The 17647-nt window shown below is 35.4% G+C and overlaps 3 protein-coding genes across 3 annotated transcripts; 2 read left to right on the top strand and 1 right to left on the bottom strand.

The window, feature by feature from the left end:
* The first annotated feature begins 506 nt into the window (after nucleotides 1–506).
* Nucleotides 507–2093, top strand: LOC125682988 (uncharacterized). The gene is made up of 2 exons (XM_048923630.2): nucleotides 507–794; nucleotides 920–2093. The coding sequence occupies exon 2, from the start codon at nucleotides 931–933 to the stop codon at nucleotides 1864–1866; it is 936 nt and encodes a 311-aa protein (XP_048779587.2). The 5' UTR covers nucleotides 507–794; nucleotides 920–930; the 3' UTR covers nucleotides 1867–2093.
* Nucleotides 2094–4925: 2832 nt separating this feature from the next.
* Nucleotides 4926–7001, bottom strand: LOC125682995 (uncharacterized). The gene is made up of 3 exons (XM_048923638.1): nucleotides 6851–7001; nucleotides 5615–5733; nucleotides 4926–5350 (listed from the first exon to the last, which is right to left on the bottom strand). Exons 2-3 carry the CDS (start codon nucleotides 5727–5729, stop codon nucleotides 5145–5147), a joined length of 321 nt encoding a protein of 106 aa, XP_048779595.1. The 5' UTR covers nucleotides 5730–5733; nucleotides 6851–7001; the 3' UTR covers nucleotides 4926–5144.
* Nucleotides 7002–9480: 2479 nt separating this feature from the next.
* Nucleotides 9481–16835, top strand: LOC125682994 (uncharacterized). Its single transcript, XM_048923637.2, has 4 exons — nucleotides 9481–9823; nucleotides 11770–12009; nucleotides 12384–12497; nucleotides 16577–16835. Exons 2-4 carry the CDS (start codon nucleotides 11785–11787, stop codon nucleotides 16739–16741), a joined length of 504 nt encoding a protein of 167 aa, XP_048779594.2. The 5' UTR covers nucleotides 9481–9823; nucleotides 11770–11784; the 3' UTR covers nucleotides 16742–16835.
* Nucleotides 16836–17647: the final 812 nt, after the last annotated feature.

Genomic DNA, 17647 nt, shown 5'->3' with positions numbered 1-17647 from the left:
TCAAATTCATTAACTCTAAATTATTCATTTGCATGCATGCAGATGTTTTGACATTTCTACATACATGTACATTGTATATGCAGACTCATTTGACTTTTTGTGACATGCCTGATATTGCATTAAACATCTGGTAATTTGACGACTGAATTTAGAATAACATTTTAAAATTTGTTGAGGAATACATAGGTACATTTCTTTTAAACTATGTAAATGTTTGTGTTAATACTGTTAAAAGCTTTTCACACAAATGCGCAATTTGGTCACAAAACTGAAAATTCCCATTACTACTTGTGAAGAACGGGAAGCCTGTATAAACAAAATTATGACCGCATTTACGTCAAGGCCCGGGGGAGGGGGAATCAGAGAGCATTTATTCTGACCACTGTGTTTGATCAAACCTAGAGTCCTCGTAGATTGCAGGTAATAAGATAATCTAAACCACAAAGAGACGCAACAAAGATTCGGGCTGAGTCAACATCGGACCACGCCGAGCTCCTCTTTAAAATACAGGTATACCCGTGAAGTAGATAACTGGGGTGAGTCACTTGACGGGTGATATTGTAACATAGGATGCCCCTACAGGTCAGTCGGTGTGAAAGGTTGGCCGATTTGTAAATGAAATTGGAGCGCGCTAATTTGACTAGCGATATCCATCACTGCGCATCTGCCGATTTTTCACCAAATGCAGTATAAATAGCTTGTCCAGAAAGCCCACGTTTCAGATTGTTTGTAAATACAACGGGGATTAGAAGTTCCGAATATCTAAGGAACAGACGGAATTTATTTTAAAATAGGTAAATGCAATTTTATCATAAGATATTTGATTTGATCATAATTGTTTTTGGATTTCATGAATACCGAAAGTTAAGAAATTGATATGCTTAATTTTTTGTAATATGGTCATCTTATTATTTTCAAGCTTTCATCGAGATGTCATTTGGAGCTGCCATTATTTCAGCGCTAAGAAAGAAGAAATGGCACCGATCTCGATACGATGTGAGCGATCTTGGCATTGCAGAAGTCACGTGCTTATCTTTGACGGACCTGTCCAACTTGCCTGTCCCCTACAAAAACACGTTCGTATCTAAATCAGAAGACAATCTGCTGGACGAGAAGCTGTACATCAAATCCAGAAACTCCAACTTGAATTGTAAGAAAAACTGGAAGCGGACTTCTCTAAATCTTTCAATCGACCCAGAAGATGATTGGAAAGACGCTTCTCTGAATCTGTCCAATGCTGATTCTGCTATTTCCCTTTCATTTCGAGATTCTGTGAAATGTAGCAGACGACCAGTGTCCTGTTACGCGGACTATACATCATCACGTGAGTTTCTGTCTGTTGCTGAGGAAGCTAACGAATCTTCCAATACCGATTTTGGCTATGATTCAATGAATGCAAGCTCTGATTCGGTTTTGAATTTGGTGAGGAAGTCGAGCATTCAAGACAAATCCCGAAAAATCATGATAAAAAGGCGCCAATTTGTTAAGAAACGGTCACGTGACAGCCAGGTTTTCAGTGATGACGAAAACAATGATTTGAAGTATTCTAAATCGAACAGTCAATCTAGCGAGAATGTCATTTCAGTTGAATCGAAAGAATGCACGAAAAGATCGCTTCATAGAAATACTCCTGCAAGAAATCGAGATGAAAAATGTCGATCAGTTCATTTTGATGACGATGTCGAAGAGGAAAGCTTTGTGAAACAGCAACTTACCAAGTCAGTATCCACTTTAACTCTGTGTAGAAACAATAGTGTCCAGCTGAAATCATGGCAAATTCGGAGGCAGCGCCGTGCGATGCTCAACAAACATAGAAGAGCCATTCGTCAACTGGAAAACATGAAGTACGAAGAGAGACTTGTTTGAAAACGATCCAACATTGAACTTCTTTGTAAATACTTTGTAATTACCTGTAAATACTTTTTGTAATTATCATGGCCATATTTTGTAATATTTATAATTAAGATTATGCTTAAAATTCCGTACCAGATGAATACTCTGTTATTGAATGTGTATTATATGTTATCTATTTAAAACTTACACATGTATACTATACATTCATGCAAGATATAAAAAACTAAACAAATCTGAAATTATTTTTGTTTTGTAATATTCAAATGAAAAGAGGAGGTGTGTTGTTCCCGAGAAAATTTCATCCCTGAGACAACGAAAACCGGGGGTGTGGGGGGGGGGGTGGGGGGGTGGCGATGTTGATGTGCATGTAATCGTGATAAAACTGTTTTTCATAATTTCCTTAACTTACAAGCAAATGTATTTTAGCTAGTGTTCGTCATTCTCTGCTTTATGCGATATCAACCACACGTCCTCGATTTCAAATCGACTTATCACATAATCACAAGGCTGGAATGAAATCTGTACAACTCTCGTCACAGGTAGCGCATGATGCATGTGCATGTATATAAATTTACCAATGTTTCTAGTGGATGCATAGGCGTAGCTTGGGTTCGAATATTACCGAGGCAGGGGGTCTGGGGAGGCGCGGCTCCCAGAAGCTATCGACATTCTAACAACGTAAAAGGTGTTGTTGTTGTTTTTTTTTACCGAGGCAGCTGCCTGCCACTGGGATGTTGTACATTTACACGTACATCATACTTTAATTAAACTAGACTTGAAACTTTAGGCTAAGTCAAGACTGCTAACTTATCTATATAGCTAGTTATTGGCGTAAAAAGCTTGTAGTGTCTGTACAGTTTCTCATCTGATGCCTATATTGAATGTACAATGAATTGCTCATTGTCTACACTCACTGTACAATGGACCGCTCAATGTCTACATTCACAGTACAATGGACCGCTCAATGTCTACATTCACAGTACAATGGACCGCTCAATGTCTACATTCACCGTACAGTGGACCGCACAATATCTACATTCACTGTACAATGGACCGCTCAATGTCTATATTCACTGTGCAGTGGCTCGCTCAATGTCTACATTCACTGTACAATGGACCGCTCAATGTCTACATTCACCGTACAGTGGACCGCTCAATGTCTACACTCACTGTACAGTGGACCGCGCAATATCTACATTCACTGTACAATGGACCGCTCAATGTCTATATTTACAGTACAGTGGACCGCTCAATGTCTAGATTGACTGTACAGTAGATCGCTCAATGTCTACATTCACTGTACAGTGGACCGTTCAATGTCTACATTCACAGTATAGTGGCTTGCTCAATGTCTACATTCACTGTACAATGGACCGCTCAATGTCTTCATTGTATGCACAATGGATCATTCAATGTCTACATTCACAGTATAGATGCTCGCTCAACGCCTATATTGCTGGAAACAGTGGATCGATCAATGTACGCATTGGCTGTACAGTGAATCGATCTATATATACATTGATTGTACAGTAGATCGATCTATATATACATTGATTGTACAGTAGATCGATCTATATATACATTGATTGTACAGTAGATCTATCAGTGTGTACATTGGCTGTACAGTTAATCGATCTCTATATATACATTGGCTGTACAGTTAATCGATCAATATCTGTAATAGGTATACAGTGATCAATGTTATCCTCATGGTAGGACAAGGAAGGTTGATTAACGATGCACGTACACAAAACACCTTACACTACTCACTGCATCCGACAGAAACGTACATATTTCCCTCAGATTTATCCAAAATCTGCCCGCCTTTATGTTTGTAATTCAAGGTCCTTGACTATGATTTTAAATCATTTGTAATAAGAAACATACATCTTTGCTACCCTATCATTTACATATGCCATTTGAAATCAAACAGGAATTTTCATTTAAAATTGTCCCATCTCTGTTATAAAATATATTCAGATTGCATTATCTTTCAAACCTGATTTTTGTCTTTTCAGAAATAATATGTTAGGAAAAATTCGAAATAGCTTTGAAAAAACTACTAACATAATATTGGAAATGGTTCAAACGATTAACCATTACTTTGCACTCCATTGAATGAAGTAAAATCCTGATTAATTACTCGAAATTATCATCTAATTTCAGTGATTGACAAGCTAGTAATGCCACTGTCTTTAAGTGTGTACAGAATGCAGAAGCCTTTCTTTGAGTCTATCAATAAATTCCTGCAAGTTCTTAGATCATCAAAATTACTTCTATATGGTGATAAATATCTTAGCTTCTGGGACAAATTTCTTTTTCTGCTGAATCTATTTTTGTTTTGTTTGGTTTTAATGTGTAATAATTTTCTGTACTTACTCAAACATCTCACTTACGCAATTTTTTTCTCGTTGATAATCTGATCGTCTCATTTACATCGAGACAAAATTTTGATTCATTTTGTCATTTCTCTTAGATAATGTCATATTATGACACACTGCACATTAAGGATACCATGGACTTGTTATTTGTATAGTTAAGATACCGTTTAGATAAAATTAACGTATCACCTAAACTGTAAAACTTATTGAATTGGCGTTGTAATGATATTTATATCTGTAATTTCGTAACGGAACGAACATATGTTTTCATAAACTCATGACAAAACACAATGCACAGTATGAGTAATCTCGTTTTTAAGGAAACTAAAAAACACAAATAGCGCATTTATATAGATAGGCATAACATTGGCGCGAACATCCTCTTCTCGAATTCCGAATCTGGTCTGTAAAATTTCGTGCTGTGGTTTTTGTTGGGGTCCTATTTCAACCGATGCCAGAGATAGATACTCAGAACCCAAAAGAAATATCTAGATAATACAAATTACTCTCTCTAGCTGTTCGTGTCTAAGAAGTATAACCCAGATTACTGGTAGCCGACAACGACCTTGATAATTTGTCCAGGTGATAAATGGCCTGCATCCCTATACCTCTGGTATCAAATCCAACACCTTTTGACAATGGCATGCATTGAACTGTATATGAAAACTCAGACATTAAAACCACAAGACATAAAACTGAACGATTTTATACAAAAGAATTTCTGCTTCTTTCGTGACAATAATTAAAATAAGCTAACAATCTAATACTGAGTCGGTAGAATAAATAGATAAATGGGAAATAATACTGCAATGGCATTAAATCAATATCAGCAGCACGTGCAAGAATGTAGAGTGGTTACAATACGATATATTGTAAGTAAATACAGGTATTTATTGACACGGATTTTGTTCAGATTCCTTTTACTATCTTGAATGTCTCTACCGGCCAGCCTATTTCACCAATCTGACCGTTTTTGGCCTTGGGAAATTTGGTGCCGGGTGGGGGTCTGTTAAGGTATCCCATTTGACTGGTCACTTCCGGGGATCTGTCTCCGTTCCCTACCATTTGGAAATCGGCCATAGCTTTCACTCTTTGGTCTGTCAAACCACTCGGGCCTGTTAACAAATAATAGACATTTGGTTTGAAAAAGTAATGCATTTTTTAATGAACAATCTATGTTGCATATGTGTATTATCTGCAATACATAAACTGGTAAATCATATCCACCTATTAATATTGATCAGTCCTGTCTGCCTAAGATAAACACATTGCACTATTTTAGATGGTATGAATCGGTCTATATGCATGTTGTTGATAGGACATTCGTAAGAGATACGGTATCTTTTGTCAATTCCTTTAACAGTTATTCGTATACAAACCTGTAAACAGAACGGGGCCATTATATGCCGACCATTGCTGATGTGGTGGTGCTGTCGACCCTGCGGCTGAGGCATGCGTATTAGAGCTGTGCTGTGACTGAGGACGGTCAGCCATGTTGCTGCAAGAAATTGACATATATTTAAGCTCTACTTACAAAAATTGTGTTAGACAATCAAATTATGGTCTAAATCTCTTTGTAACAATATAATTATGAAAGACCAGAAGTCGGCTGGTTCTTCTATTTCTTACAGTTTCAGTGTTAAAGTGTAGTTGGGCTTGATTTCTGGAGATTTTAAAAGAACATGCCAATACAATGACTGTTAACCTTGTGCTTTTTCAGCCCAACAAATCGTATTGAAAATTGAATGTCCTAGTCATCAATAATCGGTAAATCGAATTCTTTCATCTGTCGTTCCAGTAGCTAAGCAATGAGTCGAAGAAACTCATGAACACGGCATAACTTCAAAAACCACAAACATACGAAGCACGCAAGCCAAAGTTCAATTAACTCGGTGACATCGTTTTGTGTGGTCTATGAGCAAAAATACTTATTTAATATTGTCACCTAAAACAGTCAGGGGTGTACAAGGTGTGTTCGGGTGTTTTAACGCACTGGATGTGTTGATATTTAAATAAGACCACATCTAAAAAATAATTTTAAGGACAGATAAAGAATGGACTATTCAAAGTTAAAAGGGTGGGAAGGGCAGGGGAATGACAATATAGTTCAATATGTATTCATAGGAGCAAATACAAAAATTGTTGAAAAATGGAACCTTTTTTGCCTTAAAAGATGTGTAACAGTCCGGGACTATAAAACACCCTATCTAGATCCGCCACTGATCCTTGAATTATAGCTACATGTACAAGACTTTACTACAACGCAAATCAAGTATATCTCAATAAGACGACAAAATCATAAAACTACATTTTATCGATGATAATTTTTGCAGCTGTGATGCTGACGTCAGTAGAATGATTTGATTAACATAAAACAAAGCATCCAAGAGAATTAACTTTTTTCCACACAGACTGCTCATTTGTGCTGACGACATTTACCCTCCACGTTCGAAAAGTAATTAAACCCTGATAAAAAATGAATAAAATGTGACCACTGTCTATGAGCGTAATCGGCGCTAATTTACAGTGTCAAAGACACAACACTATTAAACAATACACAGAGTAATTATTGTTTACGCCAGTGTGTATTAAAACAAGAACTCATCATTCCTTACCTGAAAGGCTCTCTTGTTACAATATATCAGTTTAATCGTTTTGATCTCAGGTGTAAACAAAACGTCTACCCAGCCAGCCCGCTCCAACACTCGACCATTTTAATGTTGCTAGGGGTAATCCGGATATCGGTGTCGGCACGGCTTCGATTTTAAATATCAAAAGTCATCTACTGGATGGTAAAGAGTTAAGAAATCAAAATATAGAGAATTTTTTTTTTCTTGATAAATTTGATTTTCTTAGATCATTAATCAATGAATTTTGAGACCAGACATCAAACTAACTTTTGAGACCCTCTTAATCTTTGACCCAATGCTATACAAGTACCCTCAATGGCGGGCATTGTGTTGAAACGGGAGCAATACACATTTCATTATATATAAACGTTTAAAACACCTTTTTCAATCGATATTTTTTTTTAAAATCCTGAACGCTGTCGACGACTGTGCTCATTTGTCTATAGAGTTTTAAAATGTCTATTGGATCTTAGATTATAGCTCGTTTTATCAATGAACAAGTTAATTCCTTTAAATTGTCAACCAAGCACGTATCGTTTGGGCAATCTAATTAGCACAAAATTAAATCCATAACTTATTCAATAAACGTTTTAAAGTACATGAGCGACTTTATATAATTGATAATGTTATCTTTTTTTAAAAACTTTTAAAAGTCTGGTTTGTGGTATTTGGTTTTATCCAGTGCGAGCCAGAGGTCTTTGAAACACACCTGGAGTGTTGTGGTAGGGGTTGCCCACGTTAGTTAACTGCCTGATAGTTAATTGTTCTACCCCTCACCTCTAACGAGGAAGAAGAGGGCGAATTGGTGTGGCCAGGTCCGTAGGAATTATTGTATATGTCACGATAACATGTATGACATACATATATAACATGCGGCACATATTAAAACATGCTGATTATATTTTGTTCATCATTATGATTAAAATCCAGTTAAGAATTTTTTTTTCTTTCTATTTTTTGACATATTACGGACGTGTAAATTCTTGATTTAATTGGAGTGATTGATTATTATATGGACAATCACTCTGTGAAATAATTAACACTTATTTTGTTATACAAACGTCCACTTGTGATTTAACGATAACGATTGGACGGCGATAGAATTATCGCAGTAAACAGGTCAAAGGGGCATGTTATTTGGTCACCAAAAATTAAATTCAATGAAAATTGCTCTATATCATATATTTCAGTAATAACACCAATATTTTATTATTTCAAACACTTTTTAACCTCAAAGCAGGTACATGAATGCGTAATTTTGGTGATTAAATAATTATTGTCTTGCAAGACAATGATATTTCTTTACACTAAAAGCGTTTATCTAACGTAGTTTTATCAGGTTTCTCTTGTTTTTGCACGAAATAAATGTTTTTATAAGTCATTAATACATGTATATTTTCCTATGCCATTAAGAGATTTTGAGAAAAAATTGCTGCCATCACTTTCACTGTTAATGCTCCTTCAAGTACACGAGTACCATTTTCGTCAAAATGGAATCGAAGTGCTATCCCATACTTTGTAGCCGGGTTAAACAATGGTTGCAATTGTTGGCGCATTATGAAACTAGGCTGATCCTAGCAGCCACTAACCAGCAGCCAATAAGGCCATAGAAGCTAGCAGCCAATGAAAAAGTTCATCAGAGTACTACGAGTATGATACAGTTATATTGTTGGTTTGATATTTTACGTCCAATCCTAGAATTTTTCAAAACTCATGTGGAGATGTTAACAACTTAAGGTGGAAAAAAATTGACAGGTCTATGCATGGTGTTTATTATTGTAGCAATGAGGTAGAAGTCTTTTATGAGCCAACGCCTACCAGGACCTTTAGTTTTTTAAGCTTTTCCCTTCTAATGCCGGGCGCTCGCTGAAGGAACAATCCCTCTCTTAGGTTTAACGAGGCGTCCAGACCGAGAATCGAACTTGTGCCTCCCGGCTACGAAACGAACGCCCTACCCACTAATCTATCGCGACCAGCACGTGATAAGCAATCGTTCATAACAGATACGATTTTATGCCCGTGTCATTTAGTCTTGATCTTGTTTCATGGTGCTCAGATCAATTGTGATTCTCATCGAAAAGAGGAGGAGGCATGGTATCTACATGTACCAATAAAAGAGACTAGGGTCTTAATAGCATCTTATAAAATATTAGCTAACTGAAACAAGAACTCAATGCAATCTTGTCGAATTACTTGTTCTTTTTGTGTGTGAAAAAATAACGAATCTAGCTGTTATAGTCTTTAACAAAAAATTGCTACAACTGAAAACCATCTCCGTGTTTGAATAGATTACACAGAGCAAACCACTACATCTTACCATGAAAAGTTTGAGACCGAGGATAATAAAGATGTACATGTTTTCCATGGCATCTAACAGAACTAAACATAACTACAAAATCTTGTTTCTGTTAGCAGATATGTCATTTTATACTTCAATAACTTCATCTATTTTTATTTTGAAAAAATCCCTAGTGTGTCAGTACAGAATTGACCCGAGCTCAGACAATGGTTGTTATCATTAAGGTATAAATTCTAAACAAAAGATGAACCTTTATTGCACTTTTGTTATAAATTGAAGAGGACTATATAAATCACAATCTCGCACTAAATCGTTCAATGTTTATCCAAACGGAATTCCAAGTGTCAGTCACTCACAGTTTAAAACGATCTGACGTCAATTAGTTAAATCTTTGAATATGATACTTTAATTCTCTTTTATTCACCTTAAAAAAACAGGATGTTGTATAAGATTTTCAATTCCGGAAAGATGTAATTTGACATTTTTAATTACACGTACCCACTCCATTTTTATTTTCCGTCGGATGTTCCCACGCAGAGCAGAATTTGTTTGATCTATCCAATGGCTGCTGACAGGAAAAGTTCTATCGATTTATAGAGCCTGCTAAATGTCCATGTAGGAGCCAGACTGCTTCAGAACGAGGACCTGTCAACACAACGGTAAGGCTTACATTGTTTTATTATGCGATTTCTAGAGCGTCCAATCTGTATATTTTTATAGCTTTGAAAATTTATTTGAAACAAATTAATCTGAGATTGAAAACAACCTATGGTTGTGGAAATGTAGCTATTTTATGCGATCATTGTTATTATGTTAGCGCATTATGATCTATGATAAACAGTCTGTATGGAGTAAACATGTACAATGTACACATACTAGGATATAAAAAGTGGCGGATCAGAATATAAATCATTTGATAACTGACAGTCAGTCAGTGCAAATGATTGTTTCAAATTTTCAGTCTCTCAGACACATTGCTCAAAATTGGAACTTCCTTTCTGGAATATGTACAGTGTTTGTACATGTATATATGTACAGTATACATGTAATATCTATACACATGGTACATATATACCGTATATGTGTGCGATCATCTGTACTAAGGATTCCTTTATACAACCAGAATTATTTATCCTCTTAACTAATTTATGACAACTTACCATATTCATGATTGGGTACCAGCTTTCTTTAGCCATTGTAAAGTTTCTATTATAAAAGTATGAAATGTTCTTATAAACAAGAATATTACATGGTGTATTAAAGTAATTATCATAGCAAATCACTGGGATATATCTAGAGTCAAACTACTAGGTACAAATAAGCACAGGAGGCACATTCCATCTTTCATTGGTGAGAATATTAATTTTACAATTCAAATGACGAGAATAAGTGTCGGCCTTCCTTTTCAGATTTAGTAAACCTTAGAATAATTAGCTTATGAAAAGGTACTGTCATTAAGACTCTTCAATGTTCAGTTCAAGGTTAATCAAAATATTTTCGGTAGACTTGCAAATTTTAGCTCGTTATAAAGTAGGTTGTCATTTATTTCATAGTCGTTAATCAAAACGTAAAACATTTTAAAGATCTGATACGGTTACAATTATCAAAACATTTAGACGATTAGAGAAGGTGGGCATGTGATTATGGAAGGACAGATTTGGACGTTAAAAAATTAAAGTAAAAAAAGTCTCATCAATGTTTTTTGATATTTTATTGGCGAGCAACATATCCTAAAAATAAAATCTATTTAGAATCTTACAATCAGCTAAATAATGAATGAGTAGCTTTAGAAATGATAAATACTTTGTATCGACGATTTTCATGCTTTTTTACTACATTTTGTAACTTTGATAGAAGTGGTTTCACGAGTCACGTTTGTTTCATCGTACATGTAGTTTTTAAAAAAAAACCTTTCTTTCAAAATATACACATCTGAATCAAGAAATTTGGGACAAAAGCCATGCTACATTTAAAATAAAGTTTTGTTATTCAATATTTGCATCTTTGTAAAATGTTATATATATGGTAATTTTAAGATTATTGCGAGTTTTAAAAGTGAAAGGTTAGAGTATTGGAATTTGATCGAAACGCCATTTATTCTACAAAATAATTCTTAAGTTTCAATGTCTAGTGAACTATTTATATACAATACTGCTATGCTTTATAGAGATCTATTTTTATACAATACTGCTGTACTTTATGAAAATATGTGGGTTAGGATTACTTTTTATAGAAATCGACTTTTATATAGCTCGGTATTATTTACTCCAATCATTGTCGATACTGGGGTATTTATTCTCTATTTCTTGCGACTGGAAATGTCAATAACGCATTTATTGGTTCACGTAGCAAAAATATCTGATTTTATTTTTACACTAATCGAGTGACATATTGTCTGCACAAAAGCAGAAATCACGGATTTTTGTATCCAAATCGATTTTTCGATGTGGAGTTTACAAAATCACAAACCGTGATAATTATTTCCGTTCACACCTTTACTCACAAACCGTGGAGAGAGAGAGAGAGAGAGAGAGAGAGAGAGAGAGAGAGAGAGAGTTGTGGAACCTTATGAATAAACACTATTTTTTTTGTCATTGACATCAAGATCATGTAAAAGAAGATGGAGAACCATTTACTCCGAGAACCTCTTACATCAAACACAAAGGACAAAAACCAGGCAAAAAACAACACGTACTCACCTAATGACGTCATTGTTGGAGGTGCCGTGTGTAATGGAGGTGCCGTGTGTAATGGAGGTGCCAGGTGTTCGGACTACAATCACCACGGTGGAGTGGAAGATGTTAAGCTCAATTTAAACATACCCCACAAGAGTTCCGCGGACTTGGTAATGTAGTTCATACACAAACATGATAACAAAATCGTGTAATATAAATAAGCATATCAATATATGCATATTACTGAAGTAGTGCACAAAAGTAAACCGATATATTTCATTGAATCGATTTTCAAACTTTCAAGGATATCCAAGTATGATAAAGTTTGTAAATGACTTATTCGATCATTTCACAAAGTCTTTTTTTTTTTATTATTATTATAAATTGCGAGGCATAAATTTCACGAATGTTCAGTTTGTTCACCACTGCGTGCATATATGCAAAATTAATTCAAAAGAATATTACCTTCGTAAAAATAAAGTTATCTCGAGAAGAAAACGGAGTTTACAGTATTTCATATTATACAGTATTTTATGTGTTACAGGAACCTCGCCATCAGCTGTCTTCCAACGACTTCCGCTGTTTATTGATTCTATCACTATTGTCCGTCGTGTGTTTCTGTCCCACGGGGATTTTTGCAGTTATCACGACGGCAAAGGTAAGGCAAACATAGCCCTGTTTATGCTGTCATTAATTGTCTGCAACAGGCCCCAGTCTCGTCCTGAACGATAGCTATGGACAGCGTTCATTCTGGCAACGGGGAACGTTTTGATTGATATCAATATTGTTAAATCATAATATTCTGCAGTTGAAACTGAGCTTTAAGCTGAAATCACATCGTCATTTAAGTTGTTTATTACGTCATTTAACAGTTAGTAGACATTTTGGACATGCTGTCATTTATACCGGGATAATCATATATATATATATATATATATATATATATATCATATACCTAGTAGTGTTTCAGCCCTGATACACCTATCTTGGCTAGGGTGAGACAGCTGCAAGTAGGTAGGGCTGTCTCGCCCTCAGGGCCGAGATATCTCTGTCTCGGCCCGTTGTCAAGGGGCTGTCTCGCCCTCAAATTTCAAATGGCTATTTCTTCTTTAATCTTTTGAAATCTAACATAACTACATGAAAAAATGATGTTAGACACAATTTTTTTTCATATATAATACTTTCTTCCACGACAAAATTTAATTTAAGCAGAAAAATTAAATAAAAACGTTTTTGAAAACAGCGCTAAATTGTAGCGAGTATCTAAGCAAAGGGGGGTAACCCAAGTAACAATTGTTTATTTAGAACAATAACACGTTTAACTTCATTTCAAAACAATCAACGTTCTAGGCGACAGAAAACAGTAGGAGGATTATGGAGGGTGATACTAAAGCATTTTTAGAAATTTAGAAATTCCCGGTCCTAATGGAGATCAAAATGTTAATTTATGGTAATTTTGATGTAGAAAACTGCTTTAAAACGATTTCTGAAATCTAAAATCCCGAGGACTTGGCAATAAAACGAGTAAAGCAGAACCAATATCTTCCGACGTTTTTCAACGACTTATAGATGCTAAACAGATGGGAAATGGTAAAAAAAAAAAAAAACTTACTTCAGTATAAGGTAACATTCCCTAAGCAAATAAATAGCAGCATCAGATCTGTAAACATTCCCGTTCATACGATGACGCCACGTAAACAAAGTTCTACAACTCTTACAAATTATATAAAATAATGAAAACGGGCGAGTTTGGTAAATCCGAAAAAAGAAATAAAAATAATTCACTTAATTCACTTAGCATGTTTCACAATGCCAATAGTACTGGAAACATAACCATTAAAGTAAACTCACTGAAGGAATAAAATAGTCAAATATCGTTGTATAGTATACCATGTATTTATGTTTGGGTCAATACTTCCCCCCCCCCCCCCCCCAATTTTTAAAAAAATGTTTATCAACTTGTTGTGTTTTAGGTATATGATATAAACAATATCACACTCTAATGTTGATCTCGGACCTGGGATTGCCCCTCGAGTGATCTCGGCCCTCGCCCTACGGGCTCGGGCCGAGATCAACTCTCGGGGCCAATCCCAGGTCCGAGATCAACATTAGAGTGTGATATTCTATATATATCATATACCTAGTAGTGTTTCAGCCCTGATACACCTATCTTGGCTAGGGTGAGACAGCTGCAAGTAGGTAGGGCTGTCTCGCCCTAAGGGCCGAGATATCTCTGTCTCGGCCCGTTGTCAAGGGGCTGTCTCGCCCTCAAATTTCAAATGGCTATTTCTTCTTTAATCTTTTGAAATCTAACATAACTACATGAAAAAATGATGTTAGACACAATTTTTTTCATATATAATACTTTCTTCCACGACAAAATTTAATTTAAGCAGAAAAATTAAATAAAAACGTTTTTGAAAACAGCGCTAAATTGTAGCGAGTATCTAAGCAAAGGGGGGTAACCCAAGTAACAATTGTTTATTTAGAACAATAACACGTTTAACTTCATTTCAAAACAATCAACGTTCTAGGTGACAGAAAACAGTAGGAGGATTATGGAGGGTGATACTGAAGCATTTTCAGAAATCCCCGGTCCTAATGGAGATAAAATGTTAATTTACAGCAATTTTGATGTAGAAAACTGTTTTAAAACGATTTCTGAAATCTAAAATCCCGAGGACTTGGCAATAAAAAGAGAAAAGTAGAACCATTATCTTCCGACGTATTTCAACGACTTATAGATGCTAAACAGATGGGAAACGGTAAAAAAAAAAACTTACTTCAGTATAACGTAACATTCCTTAAGCAAAGAAATAGCAGCATCAGATCTGTAAACATTCCCGTTCATACGATGACGCCACGTAAACAAAGTTCTACAACTCTTACAAATTATATGAAATATTGAAAACGGGCGAGTTTGGTAAATCCGAAAAAATAAATAAAAATCAGCAATGGAATAAAGCTACAAAACCCAGACTTTAGCATGTTTCACAATGTCAATAGTACTGGAAACGTAACCATTAAAGTAAACTCTCTGAAGGAATGAAATAGTCAAATATCGTTGTACAGTATACCATGTATTTATGTTTGGGTCAATGACCCCCCCCCCTCCCCCCCCACCCCCAATTTAAAAAAAAATGTTTATCAACTTGTTGTGTTTTAGGTATATGATATAAACAATATCACACTCTAATGTTGATCTCGGACCTGGGATTGCCCCTCGAGTGATCTCGGCCCTCGCCCTACGGGCTCGGGCCGAGATCAACTCTCGGGGCCAATCCCAGGTCCGAGATCAACATTAGAGTGTGATATTCTATATATATATACATGTATATATATATAGATCAATTTATGTAGCTTCGTGAGGCCACGTCGAGCACTCTAGAAGATTATATCGGAGATTTATCCATATATATATATATATATATATATATATATATGTGTGTGTGTGTGTGTGTGTGTGTGTGTGTGTGTGTGTGTGTGTGTGAGTGTGTGTGCGCGCGCAAGATAAGTTTTCAATCACATCTACCATTAGATGTTAGATTATACTTGTCAATATCTAGTTACCGACAGAAATGTAAAACAGTCTGATTGTATGAAAATATTCTAAACTTTATTTTCAATAAAAACAATATATGGAAATGTCATAGATTTTTTAAATGATGCATTGCACATGTACACACCAGCCATATTGTTCATTGTTTACAATATTGTATCTTTCATTGAAAGATGGACGTAATAGAAATGACATTACACTTGTATGATAGTACTAACTGTAAATACGTGTAGTATATCGAGAGAATTGACAATACTCAAATATTTACATACAAATGTACACCAATAAACCCCTGCTGTGTCATTATATCACATTTCTCGATACAAGCACTGTGGCGTGCAAGTCATCTATGGACTTCATAAAAACACATATTCATTATATAAAAAAAAGTTGTGTCACAGATACATGTAAAAGAAAAATAAGTAATTTTTACATAATTGGATTTGCCGATTAAGCGAATTATCCAATGCTTCCATTTTTCACCCCCATGATATACATGTAAGTAAACTATAAATAAATGCGCTGAAGATTAAACTTGAAAACAGTGAATTCATGAAATTAGAAAGCAAGATCTGTTAATTGTGCAGTCTAGACTAACCGTCGTACGTAGAGATTGGATGGGAATAAATCCACCGCTGTGTTGTTATCTAAAATTGTTCCGACTGCAATAAGTCTTGATCTAATAACCATTAAGTTGGTACTTATAGGCAAAGAAACTGTAAAATCTCTTTTCAGAATATTTCCGGTCCGAAGTATAATTCCATCTACCAATTTTGCTATTAAACAATCTTTTTTCAATAACAATTATGGTATTTTATGTGATTACATGCATATCACAACTGCTGTTACATTCCTGTTTGCAAAAGATTATCCACATATTGTAGTCTATGAAAATTAGATATATCTACCTAATGATCTAGATTATCCACATATTGTAGGCTATAAAAATTGGATATATCTACCTAATGATCCAGCGTCCACCTTACGATTTTCAGGTCAACGTGTTTGTCTCTTTGACGAAACAAGACAAACTCATTGAAAGAAAAAAGAGAAAGATTGTGTATTTAGTATAACTGTCAAGAGGAACAGTAAAAACATTAATACTACATTTCTTTTCTTGTAAGATTTACATGACTTTATATATAAATCTACGATAATATGGCTTTACTTTTTTGTAGATGCTAAAGGCGAGAAAAGTTGGAAACGAGACTTTGATAGCGACACTAGCTGCCCGTGTTAAAATGCTGGTGTCGATGTCCATGGGGATATGGATTGTGATTCTAGTCTTCAGTGTCATTGTGTATTTTGTGAACATATTTGGCGTCAGAAGTTACTTCACATGAGACCAAACGACGTATTCCACATGACTCGTAATAAAGCGACTATGTCTTATAAACATGTACATGTATGTTCATTAAATCCAGTTAATGTTTGTAATCAGTCTTCGGTTATCACAACACCGCTAGTTTTTTAAGTTGGAAGGAGTACATTTTGTGTAGGAGAACAGATTCCTTGGTGGCGTTTCATACGACATCATGACATATGGTCTCATTTCGATTCAAATGTCGACGAAGGCCCGTTCCTGGTGTTTTTTCATACTTGACATCATCTATCCACACACACACACACACACACACACACACAGGTAAACACACACATTATATGACGTTGAAAACTCTGTACTCAAGATATTTGTTGACAAAAGTATGTCGTGCAAACCAAGAGGTGGGCATACAAGAAAGGGGAAAAAAAAACCCATTTTACAGATTCAGTGAAAATTGATGTCTGTCCACAGGATGGACATATTAAGATTATCAAGATTGAACATCAACAGCAATAGCCTGCTTTTATCCACATCAAACATGTGATGTTACATGTATTTCGAACAAAGATTGGAATATAAATGTAATTTAGTGAAGGGCTTAATCACTATTTGAATTTTTACCCGGTATCCGTATTGGTTATGAAATGATTTTCAAACTATGAAGGTTTCAGTCTCTACATATTATTATCAAGTCAATTTATAAAGAAATGCTGAATTGTAATCACCGGAAAATATCTTGTTATCCCATGGCAATTCATTGCGAGAGGGGATATCGTAACGGGCCCGTACGTGTGTGGGTGAGTATGTGTGTAACACTGGGCTTGTAGACACTAGACAGACCACATTTTTTGCTCGATTTGATACTTCACATGTAACATAAGAGAAAAACAACGCTATTGATTTTGGGTTCAAAGGTCAAGGTCAC

Source organism: Ostrea edulis, chromosome 6, assembly GCF_947568905.1.
Source record: "Ostrea edulis chromosome 6, xbOstEdul1.1, whole genome shotgun sequence".
NCBI lineage: Eukaryota > Metazoa > Mollusca > Bivalvia > Ostreida > Ostreidae > Ostrea > Ostrea edulis.
The sequence above is the reverse complement of the archived record's forward strand: the minus strand, read 5'-3'. Positions and strand labels throughout refer to the sequence as shown.

Bases quoted from the DNA above. Each gene is read 5' to 3' on its own strand.
- LOC125682988 (XM_048923630.2), top strand. From the start codon at position 931: ATGTCATTTGGAGCTGCCATTATTTCAGCGCTAAGAAAGAAGAAATGG.
- LOC125682994 (XM_048923637.2), top strand. From the start codon at position 11,785: ATGGAGAACCATTTACTCCGAGAACCTCTTACATCAAACACAAAGGAC. The intron at 12,010-12,383 runs GTAATGTAGTTC...TATGTGTTACAG, and splicing joins ACAAGAGTTCCGCGGACTTG to GAACCTCGCCATCAGCTGTC. The intron at 12,498-16,576 runs GTAAGGCAAACA...ACTTTTTTGTAG, and splicing joins CAGTTATCACGACGGCAAAG to ATGCTAAAGGCGAGAAAAGT.
- LOC125682995 (XM_048923638.1), bottom strand. From the start codon at position 5,729: ATGGCTGACCGTCCTCAGTCACAGCACAGCTCTAATACGCATGCCTCA. The intron at 5,351-5,614 runs GTTTGTATACGA...ATTTGTTAACAG, and splicing joins TGGCCCCGTTCTGTTTACAG to GCCCGAGTGGTTTGACAGAC.